Genomic DNA, 25,980 nt, shown 5'->3' with positions numbered 1-25,980 from the left:
AATTTATATGCAATTCGTTTAAAAAAGTTGTTTTATTATATTTTTCTAATAGTATTGCTGAACATAATAAACTCCATCAATTTCATATAAAGTAAAGGTTTGCAGTGACTATTCGAAAACTTCTATCTCACAGTCAAAATATTATAATTTAATAATAATTTTCTTAAAGCTTATGGCGCGCTAAACATTTTATATATAATAATTTATACATATAATTTAAACGGAATAACCTTTCAGGAATTTTCTCGTTATACAAGTGTCACACATGTTTCACATGTAACATAACCTCGAAAGTTAGTTAAGTTGTGTTTACAAGAAGGTTGTGTGAATATTTATGGCGTAAACAAACATTGATTTATTAAACTTGTTAAATAAAATTATTAAATAATTTAAAACAAAATGAAAACGTCACGACATAAAAAAGCCAGGAAACATTTAGCCTTTTACATAAACAATTTTAAATTTAGACAACCTTATCAAATACTCATCGATGGAACATTTGCATTTGCTGCATTAGAGGTTAGTATATTGCTTAGATCAATTATTATTACATAGAGCTATTGTACAAAAATATTTATAGATTATAAATAATTTTATTCTTTTTTAATATACTTGTTTTAGAACAAATTCAATATCCAAGATCAATTACCTAAATATTTTCAAGCAGAAACTAAATTATTGACTACGGCATGCATCATTTTAGAAGTAGAAAAATTAGGTTCCTTTTCAAAAGGTATTGTAGGTGCAATGCATATAATTAAACGATATGCAGTTCATAGATGTGGACACGAGAAGAAACCGATACCAGGTTCTAAATGTTTGAGGTCTATGATAGGAAAAGATAATTCTTCTAGGTGAGTTTAACATTTTTGTTATTTACATCGAATGTTAGAAAGTAAATAATATGTTAATATTTATTGCATAGATATATTATTGCAACACAAGATCGTGATTTACAAAATGAATTGAGACAAATTCCTGGTGTGCCTTTATTATATCTCCATGGTAAAGCACCTACTTTGGAAACTCCTTCGGAGGCGAGTCAAAAATATGCTGAAAGCATTAAAAGTAATTTAGGAATGAGTACATGGGAGAAAGAGAATATGCAGACGTTAAAGAAAGAGGCAGGTTTAATAAAGGAAATTGAACCAAAAAGAAAAAGAAGTATAAGAAGGGTGGTCCAAATCCACTTAGCTGTTTAAAAAAAGAAGAAGAAAGTACAAACGGTACCAACAGTATCGAATAAACCAAAATCTGGAAAAATTAAGAAAAAGAAAAAAATTAAAATAGCTGCACATGTTAAAGAAGCTCTAGTCGCTGAACTTTCAAATAAAACTCAATCATCGTGACAGTATTTACCTCATATCAATAACGGTAACGATTGATCTAGCATATCATTTTCTTATTTGTTTTTTCTTTTTTGTTTTTATTCATAATACAATATCTCAATTTATTTTATTAAGAATAAAATATTTGTTTTAACTTTGGCTGGTTCAAGCTGGAACACATCTATCATTTTGCTGTCGATGACATAAAAAATGTACTCGTTAACAGTCAGTTAGTTTTAAAATACATTATACACGCTATTTATAAATCGTTCATTTTATAGAAATACATCCAAATATAATATACGCATGAAGTATAATACCAAAATATGGCAATAATTTGTTTTTAATTGATTCTCTATTTAACAAACATGATAAAAGCCCGAGATTTATTTACTTAGAAGCATGGAAGATTATTGCTTATGTATATAATGTCATGCTGTCTATGATACACAATTGATGTAAAAAAATGATCAAAAATACATTATGATTTTCAACATTCCTTACAATATTTTCATGTGTAACTTGCCGTATATTTATATTTATATATAATTTGTAATATTATGAAAATATTAGTTATTGTATTCTATGTTGGAAAGATTAGAAATGTTGATAAAATTCTTTGAAAAACAAATTATACAGTAATTCCTACGTGTAGTATTAAAATTACTATCTTCTAAATTAGGACTTCTCAAACTTTTCCACTTGGTGAGGCTTTTCATACTTTGAGAAGCCCCTGTCCTAACGTATGTATATATAAGGAATAATATTTGGAATTAGGAAATATTTGCGTCGTAGAAAGAATATATATGTAAATAAGATATAAAGACGATCGTCAGAAAATGAATGTAAACGCTATATTATGTACATATTTTCTTAAAAGATACAAGAAACATTTTCAACATTATATGGAACATTGACATGCGTGTACATGCAAATGATATAATGTATTTCAAAATGTTATAAACTTTGAAAAATTATTAAAAAGAAAATGTCTAGGTATTTATAAATCTAATGAATAATGTATGGTGTTTTTTTGTTGTAATTATATATATACACATACATATACATATATATGTATATGTATATATATATATATATATAATTTTTTAGCTTTATGAAAATTGCATTATAATTTATGTACCTTTTTTTTTCTTTCACTTTAGTGTTGCATTATTTTCTCTCTTATAATCTAAATATAACGTGAAACATTTTGATTCACACTAGATGAAATAAAAATGGTTAGTTCAAGGTAATAGTAATAGTAGTATAATATGTACATTATAAAAAGAAAAGAAATAAGTAAATTTAGAGAAAAATAACATTAAAATAATGGCAATGCAAAGTACACGTGTATCCTACAAAAAGAGCTAAAGATAATACAAATTAAAAAAAATGTCTAGAATTGTTTTAAATTTATAAGTATATCCAAAATACATTAGATCACGTCATGAATTGAATGCACTTAAGTGCACTGTCTATATATATTTATATATAATTATTAGCCAATTAAAAATTTTTTCGAACATTATTATAAGTAACAAATGTAAAATAGGTTATTACTCTTATTTACTTCTTTTTTTTTATACAATTTCTGTTGACATTGAAATCTTCTTTTTTGTTGTATAAAATTCACATGAAAGTAAAAGAAATTAATTGGAAAAGAAATAATGAAATTATTGTAAACAAAAAAATACTTTTTTCAATGTAAATCAAAATTATTGAGACGAAATGAAATATTTTTCAGAAGTTTTTTTTTTTAAATCTATTTCTATATATATGAAAATACTAACACGAAAATATTTTAATCGTGATATTTTACAAAGTACGGTACTTTGCAAATAATAAAAAACAATATTTCAGTAAAATAATAAAATTACAACGTACATTAATACAATATTTCTTTCACATTTCATGTGAACTAATGTCAGTCTTAAACTCGCATTGGCGATATTGCTTTTAGACTAACACGTCTTTCTCTTCTTCTCCCTTTTTTTCTCTCTTTGACGAAAGATAAGAACCTTATATTATACAAAAATGTGCTTATTGAAGACACATTGTAGGTCAAGGATGTTGAGCTAATAAAGCGCGTGCTGCCATGGCTAACATTTTCATTTGTCGAGATGATCGGTGATTTGGATTTGCTGTTAGAAAAGCAGCTAATTGACTTTGTAAAGTCATTAACACAGTACCCATGTGCTCTCGAGTTACTGGATCAGTTGGATCTAAATTCAATATAGCTTCTTCTAACCACCTATGAAAAAAAAAATTATTTCATTTTAAAATTTACATATTTTATTGCAGTGTTATTTTATACGAAAAAGAAGAAAAAAATCATATTTAAATTTGTAAAAATACCTGTGTTTAAGTTCTGTACGATGTCCTAAATCGGCAGAGAGTTGTTGGACTAATGATAATAATACCGGTTGCTGTAAAATACATCTAGTGCCTTGACCCTGAGGTCCAAGAGGAGAAGAAAATACTCTCGATGGTTCAGTCCTTTCACAAGCTAAAACGACTAATCCCAAATCGCTAGCACTTAAAGCTTGTTGGAAAGCAGCATTTAATTGACCTCTTTGCAGTAAAGATATAACTCGAGCTTGTGCATCGGCAACTGCAGGTACAGATATTGTTGCAGGAGTCGTGGCCCGTGAACTGTGTATGTAAACGAGATAATATATCTCTATCATATATAATGAACATTATTAAATAATAATATGAAAATAATAATTGAAATAACCGTACCGTACACCAGAAATTTCGTTCAATTGTTGATTTAAGTTTTCCCTGATCGATTCTCGAACTATACGTACAGTATCCTCTTGCATGGAAGATATTCCTCGAGAAAATTCATTTCGAATTTCTTCGCGTACTGACAATGAAAGTGCTTCGGTTTGTTGTTCATTTCGTTGTTTATATTGCTTATCCATAATAGAATCAACGTTTTGAAGGTCTGTAGAAAAACAAAATAAACGAATAATATTAACATTGACGTTTCAAATTTAAAGATAAATTTGTCGTTAGAAATAATTAAAAAAATTCAATAGCTTACATTCGCGGGTACCTTTGACGAATGCATCTTGCACTTGCTTGAACATATTTTGGCAAGCTTTTTCCATGCCAGGTAAAAGGATATTTGTGAAAGTGTCTTTGAAAGCTACATCAAGTGCTGGTTTAGCTGCATTGGCTGCAGCTAATGCCAATGTATCCTTTATATGTGTACTATTAATCAATTTAGTTAAATTATCTTTCAACAAATCGTCCATGCGAGTTACGTCCAAATGTAGTTGATGTTTTAATGGTTCAATCGTTTCTTCAACTATTCGCGGTAAAATATTTTCTATTTTATCTTTAATCGTTGTTTCAAGTGAATTTAATAATTCACGTTGACGATTCATTTGTCCATACAATTGTTCTAACGTTGCTGTTTGTTGTTGCGATGCTCTTGCTAAAACCGATTCAATACGCGTAGATATCGGTGATTCCTGTCTTAATCTCGTTACTTCATTTTTTAATTCTCTAATTTCTTGATACTGCTCTTGAATAGTTTCCAAAATGGAATCCATTTTATTAGTTATTTCAGTAACGTTAATATTATTTGCAGTTTTTTGCCATTGAGTCTCTTGTTCGCACGAAATGTGAGTCGTCGAATTAGTTTCATCCTTAGTCGTATTTCTTTGTGTAGTATTATTATCTTCTTTATTTTGATATTCTTCAGAGTCTGACTTCATGGCATGTACATTGACATCTTTTAATAAAACCATTGGAATATTAGGCCAATCTTCTCCTGTATTCGGCGCTGCTTCCTCTTTATTTTCAGAATCGGCTTCTTCCTCTTCTTGTTTACTAAGTGATAGAATTTCTCTGACTTCTCTACTAGGACTACTACCACCACTAGCTGGCGCATGCTCCTCTAATTCGCTCGTCGCAAGGGGCGGATCCGAAGCGTTCAACGCTTGTACTGCCTGCGCCAGAGAGGGGCTAACGGATATCACGTCTTCAAGTTCAGGACTAGGAGGACTTGATTCTGTATCGTTGTTTTCTTTCTTTGCCGGTGAACTAAATGCATCCGGTGTCATTAAATTTAATCCTGTATTATGATTATTCGTGTTTTCGATCGTAGCCGATAACATACGATCTTCTTCGCTATTTTCTCCTGAAATTCCATTGTGATTAACAATCCCAATATCTGGTAAATCTTCCGAATAATCCAAGGAATCATGAATGAGCATATCCATGAGACAATTGCCATTCACTCGCGAGGCGGGCTTAAATGCTATATGACATTCTTGCAGTGACTTAGGTTGAACTAGATACATTCTTATAACAAGTTGTTCCTCCGTTTCTTCCTCGCACTGAGTAAGATCTTCCAATGATTCTCCCATTGGACGCATTTTTCTTTGACCAGCATCAACTATTCCAAAACTCAAGATCGGATAAGGCAGAAGAAATTCTGATATCGTACTTACGCACGCTAATGCCTCTCCACTGACTTTACAAATACTCAATATATACAGAACTTTATTATATATGTCAGACAACAAAAGATAACCGGCGCTAAGATCTAAGCCTGCTTTCAATACAGGAACTTTTCCAGTCGAAGGAGTTGGCGCAAATGTAATAGTTTGCAAACACGTCCATAATTCGCACGACCAAACTTTCAATTCTGAATTATTGTCACAGCCAGTAATAGCGAATCTCCAGAATTGTACGCTAAGTAAAAAATTAAAGTTGTATATGGATAGAATAAAACGTATTATTGAGAATAAAATAAAATTGCTTACTCAGGTTGACAAGTTTGATGATCGTCGAGGAAAAATAGACAAGAAATGGGACGTCCACCGTGTGGTTGCCATTTATGTAAACAATGCGGTTGAGTCGTGCCATGAGAATTACCGTGCATATATACCTGGAAGAACTTGACTTCTCCATCAAGACTGGCTGTAGCTAAGGCGGTACCATCGGGACTAAACGTTGCCTCGATGATCATCCCTGAGTGCTGATTAATTTCTATCATGCCGCCGCTTTCTTTTGCAGCTGGATCAGTTGCCTATTATTCATTTAAGAGTTCGATTTTCTGTCTAAGGTAATATTCAGACGGCATAATATACAGATGAAATACACAATCACCTCTATAGATCTAAATCTAGCTGCAACATTGGCAACCGACCATAGCTCTGCTTTAGAACCCCTTGTTAGTACCAATAGTTTAGATACTGCATCACCATCCGATGGATCATCTTCGGGAATATAAGGACACCAAATAACACGATGACTAGTAGGAGATGATTCTTCAGCATCAACTTGTAATACTAAGTTACATAATAGTTCGGATGGTGTTGATTCAATAGTATGTATAAAGAGGTTTCCTGAGTAGTCGACGCAGGCTAAAATAGCATTTGACACATGAGCAAAAGCTAGATCTTGTATAGCCCCACGCATTCCTCTTAATAACGCTCTTTGTTCTAATTCTTTATATACAACCCGTACTACTCCACCTCCAGTTCCAACTAAAAAGAAATGTATGATATGAAATAAAAGTAAGCAAAGTGTAAACTACATTCATGGTAAAATTTCATTACCTTTGATACCGTAAGCTAAATATTTTCCAGACATATGAACAGCCAATAATTGACCGGTATAAAAATTATGTTCCCAAGTAAAGTCAACGATATTTTTTAATTTAACTTTGGAACTTCCATGATCGTGGCCACCCGATGATGGAATGATTGTTACATTTTGACTATACAATTCTACCGAATGTTGATCCTCTTGTCCGCTGAATTCCCTGGATAAAAGAAAACAATAATATAGAAAAAAAATATTAATTAAAAGCATCATCAATCATGTTAATTGTTTCGTCCTTGGAAATAGCAAGAAAAAGAGAAGGAGAGTGAGAGAGAGAACGAGAGAGATAGTGACAAGATCAACAAAAAAGGTTAAAAAATTGAAAAAAAGTCAGAAAGATTTAGATGAAAATTCATAACAAAATTCGATAAGATTTTGAATCCTTGAAATTAGAACGACAAGGAAAATATTTTAATTGAAAAAAAAAGACAGATATCAATTTGAAAAGAAATAATATGAACTTACACTGTCTGCGGATATTTCAAGTGTCCTAGATTTTCTTCTCCAGTTTTAATCATTTTGCTGTAGTTATATTTAGATATCTGAAAAGTAGCGATTCGAAAGGAGAAATAATAAGATATATTAAGAATTTTTAATAGATGTATATTATAGTAGGTATATTCGTAAGATTCTAACCCCCAGCCGGTGGCACGCCTGACTGCATTATCTCCGTCGGTACACACGCGCGATATTTTTTTCTCACCTTCGTTCATAAATTTGATCGAACTGTGCAGGTGCGTACCCTGTTTTTAATATATATAATATGTGTATATATAAATATATATATATATAGATATATATATATATATATATATATATATATATATATATATATTTTTTATATATATGTGTATATCGAATCGACCGCCGACCTTATTCGATTAACTTATTATATTTTAAAACATTACTGTGTCCTATTTCTTTCTTTTTTTTTAATCACCTAGTTGAGACCACATATTACACAATGTGTGAAAGAGATTTGAAATTATTGAATGAAAATCTAATATAAGACTTTACGAGTAGTAGCATTCGCCGTTGATTATTAAAACCAAATCGAAATGGAAATGTTTTAACTTTTTTATATTATCGCTAGATGGCAGTTTAAATAGTCGAACGAGATATCGATAATCACCAAGATCGAATTAAAAGAAGGGGATTTCCTTTAGTTCTAACCTTATCAACCAATGAGATTCTCAGAATTGAAGACTAATTTTGATTTTAATTTAAAATGTAATCTAATACTATTTTAATTTTATCTTTATATAAAGGAATTTGATATATTCTCAATTTTTATTCGAAAAAATGATTCTCAAAATATTGGGGATTATCTTTTTTTTCGTATTGTTTTTAAAGGATAATAAAATATTTCTCATGTAAAACGATATTATACGCGATAAATTTACACAGTTTATTTCTTTGAGTTTTTATATATATTTTATACACTATAGACAGGCTTCTTGTATTTGTTTTATTTTAATTCTTTTTTTATTTAATTATTATTATTATTATTATTATTATTATTATTAATTTTTATATTTTTATTTCTTTCGTGTACGTGTCCCTAAAACCTCTTTTGGAAAATGGCAGTAGTGCTCAAACGTACGTAGACCCAAAATTGGTTGTGGCAGTTAAATTCAGCTAAAGTGTCGAGTATTTCTTTTTTTGTTGTTTTTTTTTGTTTTTTAGAGTAAATAGCACTTAAATACCTACGTACATTAATGCGTACTTACATTCCTCGTTTGCCAAATAGTATTTACGTTACGTTTATATATTTATATTACAGATTGCACATACCTCTATTTTATTTAATAATTATTAATAATTTAATCAAAAAAGCGCGAGGGAGATGAAAGGTGAATCGAAAGAAGAAGATACGCTGCTGATAAGAAACCTTGTTTTTTTATGTCTTTTCTTTTTTTTTTACTTACGAATTTAATAATTCGTCCTTTTCGATTCACGTTTCTCGCAATGTACAGAGTTTTTGCCCTACGAATAAAACGACATCCATCTTTTCGCAAAGCCTTTTTTTGTCGATAATCTTGTATATTTTTTTTTGTTTTTTTTTTTTTTAATTTTTTAATAATTCAATGAGGCGCAGAATAAAAGCAACGTCGAACATTTCGTCGTAACTTCAGTTTGCGCGGCACAAAAACTTTTCTATTTGAAACTTCCGTTCGAAAATTTCACTATGTTTTTTTTTTAATTTTATTTACTTTTTATTCTTTCTTTATTTCGAAAACAATTTCTTTTACTTTTTTTATACCCTTTGACGTCCTTTTCTTTCTAATATTACCGGCGAAGTCAAAGTTAGATTAAATTTATTTCTTTTTTGGGTCTTTCGATAATATATCGTATGATGTCCATTCTATATATTATATATATACATATATGTAATGGTATATATATAATATATAATGATATAAGCACACTGAACACTGTGCCAATCCAATTGGAAATAATGATACCAATTTATTTTTATTTAAATCCTTCTATCAATTTTTTTTTTTATTTAAATCCTTCTATCAATTTTTTCTTTTACTTTGGAAATATTCACAGAGGTGTTTAAATTATGCAGGGAATTTTATTTTTATTTTTTAACGAACGTCTTCGAGGTTTTCATAATTTATCATTTTTCATTTTTTTTTGTTCTTCCTTTTGTTTCGTTTCATTTTTAATTCATTTATTCATTCGTGGTAATTGTTTATGTGGTATGTACGCGCGCACGTGTAATTTTTTTAATTTTTACTATCATCATAATATTAATTATTATATTATTATTATTATTATTATTATTATTATTATTATTATTATTATTATTTTTAAGCGTAATAGCTCGATTCTGCTAGGAGCGACTAGTCGATCGCCTAAGAAAGAATATTACAATCGTTTTGTAAAAAAAAAAGATGAGCTATATATATATTATGTATATGTATATGTTTATACCGGGTGGCTTCACGCATACGGAAAGAATTGTTTCTTTTCTCTTATCTTTCAACAAAATTTTTGTTCTATGTTCTTTTACGTTTTCGTTCATTCCAATTGAATTCTTTCTGCGTTAGTGTGATCATCGTGTGTGTATTTGGGATCTCGAAGCTTTGAAGTCGATTTACAAGCGCGATAAATTTCACTAAAAATTACAATTTAAGTTTATTACAAAATTCTAAGAAAAAGTGTGTCTATCTGATACAATCGTTCGCCATTTGCATGCACGTCGAGACGATGAAAATGGTCCCTGTGGGATTTCGATCAAAATAATATTATATATATATATTTTTTTGTCTTTGAATATATTTTATATAATATATAACGCGCGCGCGTATATATTAAATATAATATATATAATATCTCATATATACAGGCTATTTCATAATACATAGGATCCACTTCAGGAGTGAACAGAGAGACACACACAAAAACAATGAAAAAAAAGTTCACTAAAACATATGTCGTATTTAATCTTCTTTCATAGTTTTATAGTCACTTTTGTGTTTCAATAATCCGCGATAATTTATCATCATAGAAAGTGCTCAAAATGATAATCCTCGGTTTGTTTTTGTAAACATTGCTATAAGTCTTGTGGATATTTCTTATCCTTGTTGATGTCACACTTTCTGTTAATTAAATTTAATCACTTCAGTTTATTCAATTCAGTTAGAACGCTTAGTTTTCTTACTAGGATACTATTATTTCATAATGTTTATATTTTCTGTGTATTTATAAAGTTACAAGCGCGTATATAAGATTTTGATTTTTGGTCTTATATGAAAACTGTAACATATTCGACATTCATTATCAGCATTGAAGAATTTTGTCATTGTTTTTGTCCCTTGTCACTACTAAAATGAGTTACACGTATTACGAAACAAACCTGTATATTACATATAGTATTTTATAATGGTATATATATATATATATATATATATTATATATTATTTATATATATATAAGCGCTTTCTCTCTCTCTTTCTCTTTCCTTGTCTTTTATTTGTTTTCTCTTTTTCTTTCTTTTTCATTCTATATTAGATTTGATTAAAAAAATGATGAGATTATATATATTAAAGTTTTGAATGAATATTTGATAAAGATTACCGGACGAAGCACGAAGTAAGTTGATAAAGCTATTATGCTAGTTGACCCCGGTGTATGTGATCTAATTTTCTAAACGATCGATCGCCGAAGTTTGTTATTTCAAACGCGTAGAACGCGAGTTTGTGACGCATTTCTCGTCGGAGAAATAATGCCGACCACTTTGAACCAAAACTCTATTTGGAAATAAACTTTCGAAATAAACCAATATATAATATATTGTACGTACGTATATCTATATACCCATGTATATTTTCATATGATTTATTATATGCATGGGATACATAGAATACGTTTTATTATTCGTACGAAAGATAAAACACGTGACATCTGGACGGAAAATATAGCGAATTATTTACTAATATTATTATTATCATTATTACTACCGCTACTACTAATATTATTTTTTTGCGAAGTAATTTTTAATCATTCTAGATAATCCTCGATAAATTTTTATCTATAGGACACGAATTAATTACGATATTACGATTTTTTTTTTTATAGTAATAAGTTAATTTTTATCGATCCTCGTGTTGAGATAAGACAAAATGAAATTAATCGAAAATCACTTTGAAATAAAAAATAATCTCGAAATAATTGCTACGTTAATAATGTTAAAAATTAATTTTTTTCTTCTTTTTTTTCATGAGATTAATTAGATGTAGCACGATATTACTATATTACGAACTATTTGCAATTAATGGATATATTATTGTAATATAATATATAATTTATTATGTGTGTCATTTAATATACTAATCGATGAGTATAGATTTATTTTCGGTAAAATTCTGATCAGACTCACACGTGAGGATCATTAGATCGCACGATGAATGAATCGATTTATGACGCTAATGTAAATTTTCTAAATTTTACAAGCACGTTAAGTTAGCCGGTCAAATCTGTAACTCGGAATATTATCGAGGGTTTAATTTATGACGTGCGAGAGATAACGTTAGAGAGCTCGATGGTGTTCGCGTAGTCGAAAAATTATGTATATACATATATATCTATTTTAAAAACGCCCTCGTTGAATCGATAAATCACAATGTTCTATCTCTTTCTTTCTTTCTTTTCCCCTCTCTCTCTCTCTCTCTCTCTCTAACTATTTCGCATAGTTAGCTTCAAATTATATCCATCCAATAATAATATTTGTGCGGGCTCGTTGCTCGTGTCTGCTGATTTAATTCAATTCGCGAATGTAGGGGTGGGGGTGAAGGTAGGGAGAAAAGAAAAAAAAAAGATCGAAAAAATCGTCGATTACGTCAACGATTGAAACTTAACGATTTATACAAAAGATTAAGAAAAGAAAAGTAAAAGGAAAAAAAAATATATTCTACAATCGTAGTTTTATTATACAAATTTCTGATATGCTTGCGATATATTGCTGATATATTTTTTTCGTTTCTTCTTCTTCTTCTTCCTTTATCTTTATTATTATTATTATTATAAATATTATTATTATGATTATTATTATTTTTTATTATTATTATTATAATTCTTTACCGTCCTTTGAATAAATAAATATGAAAAACACACACACACATTCGTACACATATATATAATATTTATCTATATATGTGTACGTATGTAATTATGTGTTATATAAATTAATAAATAAATCGTTTATTTTAACATTAGACTTTTCAGCCTTCTCTATATTGTTACGATGTTCATGTACAAATGATTCTAACATTATTTCAAAAAGAAGAATAAAAATAATATGAAGAAAAATAGTTAAAGATTCGTGATCGATGGACGGAGTCGTACAAAAAAGAAAAGGAATAAATGACACTTTTCTTTTTTTTTATTCCCAAAATTTTTTTGCACGTGCACCTAATATTATTGTAGAAAGTAAAATTTAATATGATATCTATATACACGAAATGGATAACATCTTTTTTTAAAGACAACCTTGTATATATGACTATGATGTGAATATCTTGTTCAATTTTGTTTTAAGAAATTTGTATCCAAGCATTAACGATGATCTAAATCTCATATGCATATAAATATATATAATAAATCAATATAAAACAATATTTAATAAATATATAAATTTAATATATTAATATATATATATATATATAGTGTAATAATAATATAATAATATATAAATTTATATATTGATATATTATTAATATTATTATCAACATTATATATATTATATATAATTTATATATTATTTATTATATATTATATTTATTTATTACATATATACGTATAAAGATTTTGAATGATTAAATACAGCCAAATATAATTCTCTTTTTATACATGATGCCGTACGATCCCTTCTCAATTTCTGTAATATATATTGAATTTAAAATTCCCAAAACTATTAAGCTGTATCTTTCTATAAGCACCCTTTCTTCCCTCCTCTTCTCTCTCTCTCTTTTTCTCTTTCTCGCTCACTTACATTCTCGACCTTTTCGATAAGCGCCCGTTTCCAAATCGATACTCAATTTTCTCAAGGTCAGTAGTCTTTTCCACATCTGGCATGTATTATTCTCATTAAATTAAATAGTTGAAATCTCGTTTTATATTTATCCTAACACGTGTTCGACCCTTATAACCGATTAATTAATGTATGCAATTTGTGCTTCTAATGCATTATTTAATAAAACTGCCATGCTATCTGATCTTATACTAAATTTGCTAATTTATTTAGCACGAATCTTAGGACACAGGCGCTTTTTCTTATCCTTTGATTATTTTTTTCTTTTGTCATAATTTTAGCGAAAGATTTTTTATATTGTTTTCTTTTCGAAGATCGGATTGTTGAAATAGGTAAAATAACAAATTTGTGGTTTTTCTTTCTTGTCTCATTTGGCGATCGACGAATCTATAAACGTGTCACTTTGTAGGACATCCTAAATAACTAAAGAATAATTTTCTTTGTTTTTTTTTCTTTAATTAATTAATTAATTTATTAATAATAATAATAATTATTATTATTTTCAAAAATACTGTACATAAGAATACCTAAGCCACGCAAATCCGATCGGTTCTTTACAAGTTCTTCTCCTTTTTCTTCTTTTTCTTTTATTTTTTTCTTTCTTTTAATTGTTTTTATTTTTATTTTATTTTAAATTTTTTTTTCATTTTTTTATTTCCAATGAATTATCGAAGCGATAAAGTATGAATATACGATACGTAACGTTGCGATCGAACCTATATCTTGTGTCGAAAACTGGGTAGAAAAAATAATAAATAGCTGAAGTTGTGTAGGAGGAACGATAAAACTAGGTGAAGATTGGATGAATGAGGGTTGGACGAGAAGGAGGAGGTGGTGGAGGAGGAGGAGGAAGAGGTATAAAGAGATCTTCCTATTATCAGTTGTTTTGTTTCTCTTGCTTTCGGAACGGTCGTTCATCTTCTTAAAAATCTAAAGAATCCTCTGCTCTTATCAGGCGCCGGTGCCATCAGCATCGGTACTTGATTTTTATGAGTTATGTGTATCTGTAATCAGAATCAAAACGTTCATACTTAAACGTTTATCCAATTTAAAAAAAAGAGATGATCTTTTACTGTTATTTATTAGATGAAATATTTTTTAAATAAATATAATGAATGCCGATCAAATGTTATTTACATTGAACAAAAATATATCTACATACTGAAATAAATAAAATTGAAAAATTAATAATGTTTATGAACTTACAGTGCATGGACCTTGCATCCATGGTTCACCATCAATTTGCATGGGGAACCGTTTGGTCGTGATGATGGTTACGCTGCTACATTGAGCCAATCTTCTTCCAGAATTTCGTAACCCTGTTTTAACTTGGCCCATATGTAAACAGTCTTCCAATCCTATCACTTCTATAAGATTATCCCCGATATCTGGAAAACAAATGAAATTATTTATATAATTTAAAAATAAAAGGGTAGGGGGTATAATTTAAAAAAACATCAGATTAAATTACGATGATTTACCCTGTATCGCGGCTGTAAGATCTACTGAATTAAAACTACTAGTGCTGAGTTCTTTGTCTGGTCTTTTCTTTCGTTTAGCAAGACGATGCCTCGCATGGTGTTCACCCCATAGGTTCGAACCCCCATGGGTGAAAGGAATGTTTAATAAAGCAACACCCTGTAAAGAAGGTCCGTGTGCCAAATCCAAAGGTGTACCGTCACACTATAATTTATACAAATGAAATTACAATTTCATTATAAAATAATAATAATAATAATAATAATAATAATAATAAATGAATGAATTATAAATACCTACAATTAATTCGAGATGTTCGTGAAGTTTTTTACAACTCGCGGCGAACTGTTCAGTCGTAGCATATTCGAAATACCACAATTTGTTCTTCATCCTGCTGTTAAATTTTTCCGGATTCTTTTCCCTTTCAACGTGAAACTTGTTACAAATGGCAGCGTCAACGCCAACGGAAAAATAATTATTGATAATATTGTAAGGTATACTATCTTGATTAGGTTTCTTTTCCTCTTTCTGATCTAGTACTTCGATCTGCCAACGATCCATCATCACGGGTGTTGATTTCTCGATTTTCTGTAGTAAGAAAAGGAGAATATTTTGAAAAATTCGTATTAAAAATACTTGGAGTTCTTGGAATTAGAAATAGATCGGAGGTCTTTATTTACTTTGAGAACTTTGTAAATAGCTTCGCCCTCGTAACCACCTCCCCAACGTAGACATCTGGCAAGATCGTTACCAGTACCAAGTGGTATGACACCAACAGCAGGCTGATGCTCGAACTGTACCCGATCTAAATCGTTTAACACACACATAGACAAACACATACATAATATATATATATATCATACATAAACTCCTACCATGATAGAATTCCCCGAAAGTGTTATCATCAAAGTGTTACTACCATTAATGGCAGCTAGTTGTCAGCTTACCCATAGTTTCCAAAACCCAACCGACAGTACCATCGCCACCGCAACAAATTACCCTGAAGTTCTCGACATCTTTGAACATTTGCAAGCCTTGCATCGGTCCACCAATGGCTAAATTGTGTACCTGCCTAGGGTTCAGAATGTATTGAAATTTTCTCAGCATCCTTTCGCCTTGTCTACCTCCAGATTTCGGATTAATGAATACCAACAACGGTATCGTATCTGGAGATGGGGTTATTTGGAAGGACATTGCTGGTTGTTGACTTGACGAGCTACCACCACCACCACCACCACCACAGCTTAAGAAACCACCCTGATGAAGAGGAATCTTTCGTACTCCAATCGCATCTAATCACAATCCCAATAGTCTATCCCAAATAGAAATGTGATCTTTTCATTGTCTTTTCTCTTTCAACGAATATAAATGATATCATAAATTTGTATATCAATCAGTAGTATTTTAATGGATGCATAGCCACGATATTAACGCACGTGTGATAGATATCAAAGTCACAGTTTTATTTGGGATGAAATATGTACGCGAGGTAGACTAATTGGAAAAAAAGAAAAATTAAAAAAATATCACACTGGTATTTAACACTTACAGAACTGACAGACGAAGAGTCCTGTCCATGTTTACTACCCCTTTTGCTATCCCTCGATAATGATCTCTGTCTGTCCAATACGACTGGACAAATCGCTGTAGGTGGTAAAATGTGTACAGCATATTCGCCGAGGGTGCATTCGGTTTTCACTTGCGAAGCGCATCTGTTGTGCAGCTACAAAGTTACAATTGAACAGCCAATGTTGTTGATCGATCGTACGATGGTTTGAATTTTAGAAAGCAACAAAAATTCAAATCTAGTCGAGTTGGTATGGAAAAGCTTACTCACGGTTAGTTGACACCAACGGCAATGGAGTCCCGTGATTCCATTGTAACTTTTAATGGTTTTTCTACACTTTGAGCACTTTCCGTGACAATTGCCCTCGACCCAATGATGTATCATAGTTTGTGAAGTTTTTTTACTTTTTACATAGGTTGCAATACACGATGCTGGTGCTCTTTGTACGCATCTTTCGTGGACAGTATATTTGCAAACTTAAATAAGAACAAAAATTATGAAATAAATAAAAGTAATTTGATTAAAAAATGCTTGTTATTTATATGATCAGTATATTAAATAGATGGTCAAGTATTTATAATAAAATATTGATATATATTTTACATAAATATGACGCAACTCTAATGCAATCCTACCCCTATTATTATTATTATTATTATTAAATATGAACCATTTATCTTTTTAAACAGTGATAAAAAAAGTAAAAATGTTAAAAATAACTGCTATCTATATGGTTTATGTATTAATACGCGATGCAACCTTGATACAACCCTATCCTTATTATAAATACTAAAAAATTAATTTTTAAAATACTGATAAAATAAATAGAAGTATCTAAAATAGTCGTTACTAATACGCGATCTGTATTTATAATATTCTATGTAATGCAATCTTAACGTAATCTTATCCAAATAAAATCTAAAAGTATGAAAAAATAATATCTTTCAAATTCCTAAACAAAAAAATGAATATTAACTTAACGAGGAAGAGAAAATGCTTACAAACACAACAGAGTCCTTTCTTTCCAAGTCCAACCAACATGTTCAAGCACAGATTGCAATAAGCGGGTTTGCTGAAGTGCTTCAATCTCCACAAATGATTTCCATCCTCTTTCACGTGAGAATCGAGACCAAGGAGAACTAACAATGGAATCGTCGTTAATCCACCCCTCTTCCATTCCTCCAAGGACACCGTACCATCCGAATCGTAATCGATCTCTATCATCATGTCTTGTAATATCTAGAAAAACCGGTTGTTCGTTCGTTTTTCAAACTCTCCTGAACAATCCTCCTCTCCCTCCCTCTTCCTCCTCTTCCTTCTCCTTCTCTTCATTTTTTCGTATAATAATCGACAAACTTTTTCTCATTATTTTCTACTCACCGGTTTCAATTCGCTCACATCCCAACCGAGATATTCAGCCACGTTCATCATTTGATTCACGATGCAGTCCATCTCCTAAACCAACAAATTTTATCATCACACACAATGTTTGTTATATCATAGTAATTATTATTATTAATCACAATCGAATGATAATAATATTAATTAATTATCTTTAATGTACGCGCTTAATTCCCTTTTAACATTGGAAAAATTGCAAAAGACAATATCAGATAATTTTTCATAGACCCACTTTTATGTTTTGCTTGACGTGATTTCAATGCATTACGAATTTGTCGTGTCTAGATTATTATTATTATTAGAGTATCGATGTTACTTTTTGCGAAATGAAATGAAACGCGCTGTAACATCGTTGAATCATGTTTACAAATGATTCTGGAAAAAAAGTAACTAGAGATAACGTTTGGTTACTCGTAAATCGTACTACTACAACCACTACCACGACCACCACCATCAATACCAATAGTAGTTCTGTTATCCGATGCAGAAACTTATTCGAGTAGTATAGTACTATGTATCCATAAAGTATGTGCTTTTACGATAGTATGCAACCTGGGTAATTACTTGTTGGAGAATATATTGTATATAGAGGAAAGGAAACCATACGTATTTGTACACACACATGTTCTGTTCGTAAGGTAAACTCGTAAAATAAATGGGATCAATTCTAATTCGGTTTATACTATTTAAGTTGACCTAAAACAATTTGTACGAAATTTACACAAAAACATCGTAACTTACTAAATGAACATTTGGAATAATTTAAAAATTAAATTAATAATGTAAAAGGTGTATACAAGATTAGGTTGAAAAGTTTTCAGCTTGGACAAACAAACTTTTATTTTATTTTAATACAAAAGTGAGAGTTTCATCGACAACAAATTGTTTCTATGTTGAACCCAAAATTTTCAAATCACTAACATACATAATATTATGTATAGAATTTCACGTTAATTTTTAGATTCAATTTCCTTACATCAAAAAAATATATATTTACCAATCAACGATACACGAAAATTTGTTACTTACGTTCTTGTCAAGTACGCCATTCCCATCTGTATCGTAGAGCCGGAACATGACTGGAATATACAAAATTATAAATATTATATATATGTATATTTATGTGCATATACATGAAGAAAAATGTCAACGACTTGGACTCCAATATCGAAAAGTGATGTGCAACAAGTTGCAATCTGAACGTGTGAGTTGTTCATATAACAATTGTGTGTTCACGTGTGATCTTTCAGGTGGAAAATATTGAGAGTAACGATGACATTTTAACGATTACACGTAGGTAGATGTAATACGTGCATTCTTTTCTTTTTTTTATATTTGATTTCGTGAAAGTATCGAGATTGGTTGATTAGTTATGTAGGAATGTTTTTCCTTGTCTGTATATAAATTAATAAAAGTATTTTTTTTTTATTGAAAATATTTTGTTATTTCAGTCTAAATAAATAATGAAGTATATTGTATTTCGAGTTGAAAAAATATTTGTTATTTTTTTATTTGAAAATTTTTTCTATCTCGTATCTAAATATTTACATAAACAACATTATTAGTATATTTTTATTGAACATATTAAGTATTTTCATTCTAAATAAAAATCCTAATATTTTTTTTATGTTTTTACAAAATTCTGACGATACTCAATCTAACAGAATAAAATCAAAAAAAGATAAAATAATACAAATTCACAAGTTACTCTCTTTTTGTAATCTTGTCAATTATATTACACACGCTTAGTTGGATGAATGATTAGAAAAATAACATCGCGTTAGATCTTTCGATTACGTCACGGTAAAAAAAAAGTAAGCAAGAAAATAAAGAAAAGAAAAGAAATGAGAAGAAAAATAAATAGAAATGAATATGGTAGAGTCAAGAGAAAATCACGGATAAGAGTGGAAGGACTCTTTTGCTAAATTTGTAAGATAAATTTAGTGTGTGAGAGAAAGAGATAGAGAAAGAGAGTTACGTTCAAAGTACTTACACTCTAATTTGTCTTCTGGTCTGCCTGCTTCCAAGAGAGAAAGGTAGCAAACGATATCTTTCAAGCTGACCTTAACTGAATGGACATCTATCGTACTTTGCTTTCTAACAAGATGTCTCATCTCTGCAAAAGAAGATAACACACAATATCAAAAAAGAATACATCCTTTATAATAAATTTGTTTTAATTTGTAATAATAAAACCTTGAGAAATAATGCTTTTTTTAAATATTTTTCTAATAACAAATATGAACGAATTGTTTACCCTCTTTTATTTTTTATTTTATTCGTATTTTTATTAGATCGTTGAATTTCAAAGAACGTTCGAGGATCATCGGAAAAATTGTATCGTTTAGAGGATAGATTACTATATTTATCTGTTAGTATAAGGTGTGTGCGTGTGTATGTGTAATTTTGTGATTTTTTTTTCTTTTGAAATCTTTAATATCTTTAAATATTGGAATGATATTTTTCAAGTACACACTTCAGATGGTTTTCACCCTCTTTTCTGTCTGTCTATCTGTCTGTCTGTTTCTCTCTCTCTCTCTCTCTCTCTTTCTGCGAGTGTTTATACATACAACATGTATATACATTGTTCTTATTATAACTCGAAATAATATCTATTTCAGTCGATTCGTGACATAGCTGTTTGTATTTTTGTAGATTTCGAAAAGAACGAAACATTTATTCTTACGTTGAACTTAGTTTGTTGCCAAATTGGTTCATCTCATTGTTATCATTTATTTGTATTATTATATACAGATATTAAGATAAAAAAAAAAACACAAAACAAAAACGAAGAATTTATTAGTCGAATAAATGATGATTTTATAATCGCTGAATAATTTTTTGTTTCATTCTTTATCGTACTTGCGATATTTAATACAATTCTTGTTAATAAATTTTTGTTTTTGATGAAAAAATTGAACTCACGAGAAGATAAATTTCTTTTTAGTGGTAGTCGTGATCGATCTTTAGATTCGAAATATTTATTTTTGAAAATTCGCGATGCTAATATCGTAGATGATTTCGTTTATGTACATATATATATATACGGCGACGATTTAATCTAAAAATAACTTTTCGTCAGACCTAGTCTGTGCTAACGGGACTCTTATGTCTGTCAAATGCTATACTTCCGTAATTTTATTAAGTAATATTTCAATCTACAATAAGATAGAAAGAAATAGAGACAGAGTGAGCTAGAAAGAGAAAGAGAGAGAGAGAGAGAGAGAGAGAGAGAGAGAGAGAGAGAGAGTAAAAGTACAGTAAAATGCATAAAATAATTCAACATTAAATTCGAATTTTGATGTTAAAAATTTACGAACCTTCTTTCAGCAAATAACCAGGTACATTTTGCAATCCTATCAAAAATTTTCTTTTAAGAACCATATTGATCAAATTTTCACCCACAAAACAACAACACCACGATTTTAAATAATCAATTTAAATATATGAACAATTATCTGTAATTAAAATTTCACGATTGTCTAGCAAAACATTTTTGCAATATAATATTTCTAACATCATAATTAATGTGTTTAGTTAAAATAAAAAATAAATGAACTGGTACGTAATGACAAAAAATGATTAACGCGATAATAATTGAAACAAAAAGGGTTGGGATAAAATTTTGAGATTGTTCTTTTTTTTTAATTTGTGGTTCTTTTCCCCCTCCACTAAGAAAATGACTAAACAATTTTATTTAACGGTTATAACGAAATGATACGCGATTAAATGACCTAACGCAAAAGTAGCAACAATGGCAGCTGTAACAACAACGACAATGGTAGAATAACAGTAGGATTCCGGTAACACTTGTTGCTTCTAGTGCACCTCGAGAATTACTGAGCGTGGCGAAAGCTCGGTCAGGATACAACAAGCAAGGTTTCGAGGCAAACGACGTCATTTATACCGAATGACACCGTCGTCGTACGCGTAGGAGCTATTTCGAGGAGTTCGCCAGAGGCTTGTGGAAACATCTCTGATATACACACACACACACACGCACGTAAAAACACGCAGAAATGTACACACGTACACCGTGCATTCAATTGGGACGATCAATTAAGAGATTAATTTCGTTTTTTTTTTTTAATGGTCAATTTTTACATCCACACCAAATGAAAATTCGTCACGCTATCGAGTTCAAGGTCGATTGGTTATTTTGAAATAAATTATTTTCAATGTTAATTAAAATTCTCTAGATGATCACCTCCTGACAAAATTAGTCAATTAATTTTCTTATTTTTTTTTCGTATCTATCGAAATAAAATTTATATACGATTTTGGTACTGTTGTTGAAAACATTTACACGTGTATTCACTTTGTAGATAGTTGATCAATTAAAAGATCTTTATTATTTTTGTTAATAAATTTAATGACTATACGACGATAAAATTTGTTAATATTTCTATCACACGATTGATTATTATCGTACGAATAATTTTACACGTTCGTAAGGAATAAACTGTTAAATATAAAATCATTCTTGATTTGTTTATATACAAAGAAACGCGGAAATAAACTCTAGACAAGTTCGCGTGGAAAGGGTGGTATTCCTAAAATGTCGTGACATTTTGTAAAGATCAACTCGTTTTGTGTACATAAGGTTTGTAAAAGAGAAAATTAGAAATAGACACTCCTATTTCCTGTATTTTCACGTGAAAGATAAATATATATATATATATTTATTTATATCGAAAGAAAATCAATTCGAACTTCACTCGGCCACTATTGCGAAAGACTTTTGATGAACATCTGGATTCTATAATTCAAACATATAACTCTTTTATAATTATATTCTTATTACAGGAGAGAGATCTTGCGAAAAAATAATCGATAAAAGTAGAAAATCACGTAAGATAAGTTAAAATTGTTCAATTTTGTTATACAAACCGCCTAAATATGGGACTCACTTTAGAAAATATGGTCAGAGGATAAAAAAAAATATTCGAAACATGTGTCCTATTTGTTTTCTAAATTATAGTCAATTTTGTGTTCAAACAATTCGAGATAGTTTATCGTCATGGAAAATACTCGAAATGGCCAACCCCTTCGTGTTTGTATTCATTGACAGCTTTCTCGTACACGTCCTCGAAGTTCTTCGATGTTTGGTAACGGGTTTCGAATACGCAATAGTTTTCAAAATGAGTCCAGAAATCAAAATCTAATTATGGGCATGTAATTTTCAAATACACTCTGCAAAATAAAAAATAATGGAATAATTTTAGTAAGAGGATCGAAATAATTTTATGAATTAAAAATTTAATTAACATAACATGTGTGGATATCAATGAGAATAAGAAATATTGATAAGACCTTGAATATTGTTTATGATGTGAAATGTGAAATGATCATTTCTGGAACATCTTCTATGAAGATAAGTAATCGTGAATCATTGGAACATAAAAGTTGTTATATGTATTTTTTAAAATGCATACTTGAAATGATAGTTTATTATTTCTTTAAATAAAACAAATAAAATACTATATTTTTCTGATTTATGTTGACAAAGTAAAAAAGCGCACATTTATTACAAATATTTCGTATCTTTTTAACTCTGTAATCCTTACGATACACATAAATATAAATTATCGTATTTTAATGATTTTTCTTATCCTGTAAAAAGAAAAGAATCAAATTGTATAATTTAATATATCAAGATAAACATTATTTTATTTTGTTTTTCTTATATTACATTTCTATTTAAATTTGTCATATCAAAATTTGTTCGTAAATCGTAAATAATTCTTATAATAAAAATGCAATAAAAATGACAACACTTGTGAGATGAAATGAAATGTATGATCAACGAGGAAGACAGATGGTGATTATTTTTCATAGTAATGATTTTATTAGAGTTAATTTAAAATGAAAATAAAAAAAAATATCTTCGATATAGAGTATGTGTATGTGTGTGTGTGTGTGTGTGTGTATATAAGAAAATCGATCGATTAAAACATCTGATCGAACTGTTGTATTATCGGCGTAAATGTATCGAGAATATATCCAAGGGTGTATAAGGAAAGGGGGGGGGGAGCAGAATCGAGTTTTATGGAGGCAAGCCATTTATTTTACGAGGGCGTATTGTTTGGAGAAACCTTCGCGTTAGGATTTTATCGTCAGTGGCTGCTCCGTTTCTAAACGTAATGAGCTACACTTACGAGCTGAATCTTGGATCATAAATTGACTAACGACCCCATTCCAATTCTTTTCTTTCACCTTTACAAGAAAATAAACTCTTACAATCATCATTATCATCATCTTTGAACTTGGTACATTTAAAGGTTTTTTTTCTTTTACACTACCTTTTTCTAAGAAAATATCATCAAAAAAAAGATCGTTTTTTTTTTTTTAATGCAACTTTTAAACAGCGTCACCCTCTTCCTTCTATCTCCCCACTTTTCACCCCCACCTCTCAAACACCACCACCCTTGACCCGCGGCGAGCGCCGTGGGGCGAGTTATGCTACTTGAAAAGTTTCATCAAAGTTTTTAGATTAGTGATATTTATTGAAGTTTAGAAGAAATTTTGTAATAAATTTATTTTAATACCAGATATAAATATATTCGGATTAAAAAAACAAAAAGAAAAGAAAAAACAATTTAAGACGCACGATTGTCTTTTTTTTTTAAACCAGGAATCAAACAATAAAATTAAATTATTTCTTTTTTACAATATCATACACGGTGAAGTTTATTAAAAAAAGAATTCATTGACACAATTGTATGATCATATTTTTGACGTACGAATTTGAATGTTTAAAACATATTTTAAAAAGAATTTTTAAAATATAAATTTTATTTAAACATACAATCGACAGAAATTCGAAACGAACGTATACAGAATGAGAAAGAAGAAACGGATATTGCTAGATGTAATCGATATATGGTCGAATTATTGTATTTCTAAGTTTGGTATGCTACGCGTATAGATATATCGTAATGGAAAACCATCAATGGAAAACCAATGTCGAGAATCATTCGCTAGGAAGACTATGGTCAATGTTGAAATCGATGGTATTGTACATTCATTCTCTTTCTCTCTCTCATTCTCTTTCATTCTTTCTCATTCTATTCCGTTTCTATCTGTCCCTGTTTTCTATTCATCGTATTTTCTATCTTATTCCTACCTTCCAATTTCCCATTGTTGACGAGAAGAGAATTGTTCGACTTCCTGGACGAATTTCGTGACATTTGGCTGTGACTTGGGCTGCTGTCGGTACTCTTCTTTTCAAGAACGTCGTGGCAACTGTAAGATGTCCTTGTTACCGTCAACATTGGATGTACGCTTCCTGTAACGTAACGTCACCGTTAAACATCAAATCGATAGGAAGATTTCTTTTAGAAAATAGAAATTCTTTCTTAAACGGAGTAAAAGTATTTCTTCGATAAAAATGTTACGGAAAACTTTGACATAATGTCTAATCGAAGTGAAACGAAAAAAGGGACAATGTGAGTGAGAGAAAGAGAGAGATAGATAAACGTATCCAAACAAAGTCACCCTTATCTCAACTTCAATCGACGATATATCATCACCGACAAAGTTTAAATCAAAGACAATTTTTTTTGCTTGGTTCAACAGGTAAGAAATTAAATCTTTGATAAACCATACTTCTTTTTTTTGTTTCAACACGATAAAAAAAAATTAAATTCAATTACTAATTTTACGAAATATTTACATTCTTTTTTTTTTAAATAAATTTATAAAATGATAAGAGAAACGTTGTGTTATACGGGTGTGTATAGTTTTATGGGGTAAGTATAAGAATTTGATACGTTGTATAAAACTAACTTTCTATTATATTGATTTACAAAGTTGTAAACCATGAACAGAAATTTTTTCTTTTAGTTTCATGAAAATTAGATTATAAATAAAACCACGTTAAAAAATTTTATGTTTTTCTTAAATTGTTCAAACCATAAAGTAAAATACATGAAAGATAAAATACGAAACATTTATCATATTCTTGCATCGGTTAAATAATACATATAGATATAATTTAAAAGAATGAAATTTTATATATTTCCAAAGATTTCCCTGGA

General features: G+C 29.7%; 3 protein-coding genes across 4 annotated transcripts in view; 1 reads left to right on the top strand and 2 right to left on the bottom strand.

The window, feature by feature from the left end:
- Positions 1 to 256: 256 nt before the first annotated feature.
- On the top strand, positions 257 to 1,834 carry LOC107073456 (rRNA-processing protein UTP23 homolog). Its single transcript, XM_015334136.2, is given in 5 exon segments — positions 257 to 519; positions 622 to 854; positions 926 to 1,157; positions 1,160 to 1,200; positions 1,202 to 1,834. Coding segments are annotated over 5 exon segments (774 nt in total). The 5' UTR covers positions 257 to 399; the 3' UTR covers positions 1,350 to 1,834.
- Positions 1,654 to 7,767, bottom strand: Ge-1 (Enhancer of mRNA-decapping protein 4 homolog Ge-1). Of its 2 annotated transcripts, XM_015334125.2 has the most exons (9): positions 7,590 to 7,767; positions 7,419 to 7,495; positions 6,908 to 7,113; positions 6,456 to 6,835; positions 6,110 to 6,375; positions 4,378 to 6,038; positions 4,071 to 4,278; positions 3,684 to 3,980; positions 1,654 to 3,579 (listed from the first exon to the last, which is right to left on the bottom strand). In XM_015334125.2, exons 2-9 carry the CDS (start codon positions 7,469 to 7,471, stop codon positions 3,390 to 3,392), a joined length of 3,261 nt encoding a protein of 1,086 aa, XP_015189611.1. In that variant the 5' UTR covers positions 7,472 to 7,495; positions 7,590 to 7,767; the 3' UTR covers positions 1,654 to 3,389. The 2 variants fall into 2 exon arrangements, with proteins under 2 accessions (XP_015189611.1, XP_015189601.1); XM_015334115.2 differs by lacking the exon at positions 7,590 to 7,767 and having other exon boundaries at positions 7,419 to 7,583.
- A 560-nt stretch (positions 7,768 to 8,327) lies between these two features.
- Positions 8,328 to 25,980, bottom strand: part of Dgk (diacyl glycerol kinase 1) — a 98,195-nt gene continuing 80,542 nt past the window's right edge. The window contains exons 7-19 of the mRNA XM_015334993.2: positions 25,068 to 25,229; positions 19,935 to 20,057; positions 18,971 to 19,020; positions 17,921 to 17,995; positions 17,542 to 17,779; positions 16,811 to 17,016; positions 16,523 to 16,696; positions 15,921 to 16,230; positions 15,654 to 15,778; positions 15,274 to 15,561; positions 14,976 to 15,177; positions 14,701 to 14,882; positions 8,328 to 14,498 (exon numbers count right to left, since the gene is read on the bottom strand). Of these exons, the coding sequence (XP_015190479.1) occupies positions 14,409 to 14,498; positions 14,701 to 14,882; positions 14,976 to 15,177; positions 15,274 to 15,561; positions 15,654 to 15,778; positions 15,921 to 16,230; positions 16,523 to 16,696; positions 16,811 to 17,016; positions 17,542 to 17,779; positions 17,921 to 17,995; positions 18,971 to 19,020; positions 19,935 to 20,057; positions 25,068 to 25,229 (2,225 nt within the window). The 3' untranslated portion in view covers positions 8,328 to 14,408. The remainder of the gene's footprint in view (positions 14,499 to 14,700; positions 14,883 to 14,975; positions 15,178 to 15,273; positions 15,562 to 15,653; positions 15,779 to 15,920; positions 16,231 to 16,522; positions 16,697 to 16,810; positions 17,017 to 17,541; positions 17,780 to 17,920; positions 17,996 to 18,970; positions 19,021 to 19,934; positions 20,058 to 25,067; positions 25,230 to 25,980) is intronic.

The sequence above is a fragment of the Polistes dominula genome, unplaced genomic scaffold (assembly GCF_049000335.1).
Source record: "Polistes dominula isolate Pdom_NZ unplaced genomic scaffold, Pdom_raw_medaka contig_31, whole genome shotgun sequence".
Taxonomy (NCBI): domain Eukaryota; kingdom Metazoa; phylum Arthropoda; class Insecta; order Hymenoptera; family Vespidae; genus Polistes; species Polistes dominula.
The sequence above is the reverse complement of the archived record's forward strand: the minus strand, read 5'-3'. Positions and strand labels throughout refer to the sequence as shown.

What these genes read in the sequence shown, in the direction of transcription:
- Ge-1 (XM_015334125.2), bottom strand. Translation starts at nt 7,471, where the DNA reads ATGATTAAAACTGGAGAAGAAAATCTAGGACACTTGAAATATCCGCAG. An exon ending in TTTAGCTTACGGTATCAAAG is followed by an intron (nt 6,836 to 6,907) that starts GTAATGAAATTT and finishes ATTTCTTTTTAG; the next exon opens with TTGGAACTGGAGGTGGAGTA. An exon ending in CGTCAAAGGTACCCGCGAAT is followed by an intron (nt 4,279 to 4,377) that starts GTAAGCTATTGA and finishes GTTTTTCTACAG; the next exon opens with ACCTTCAAAACGTTGATTCT.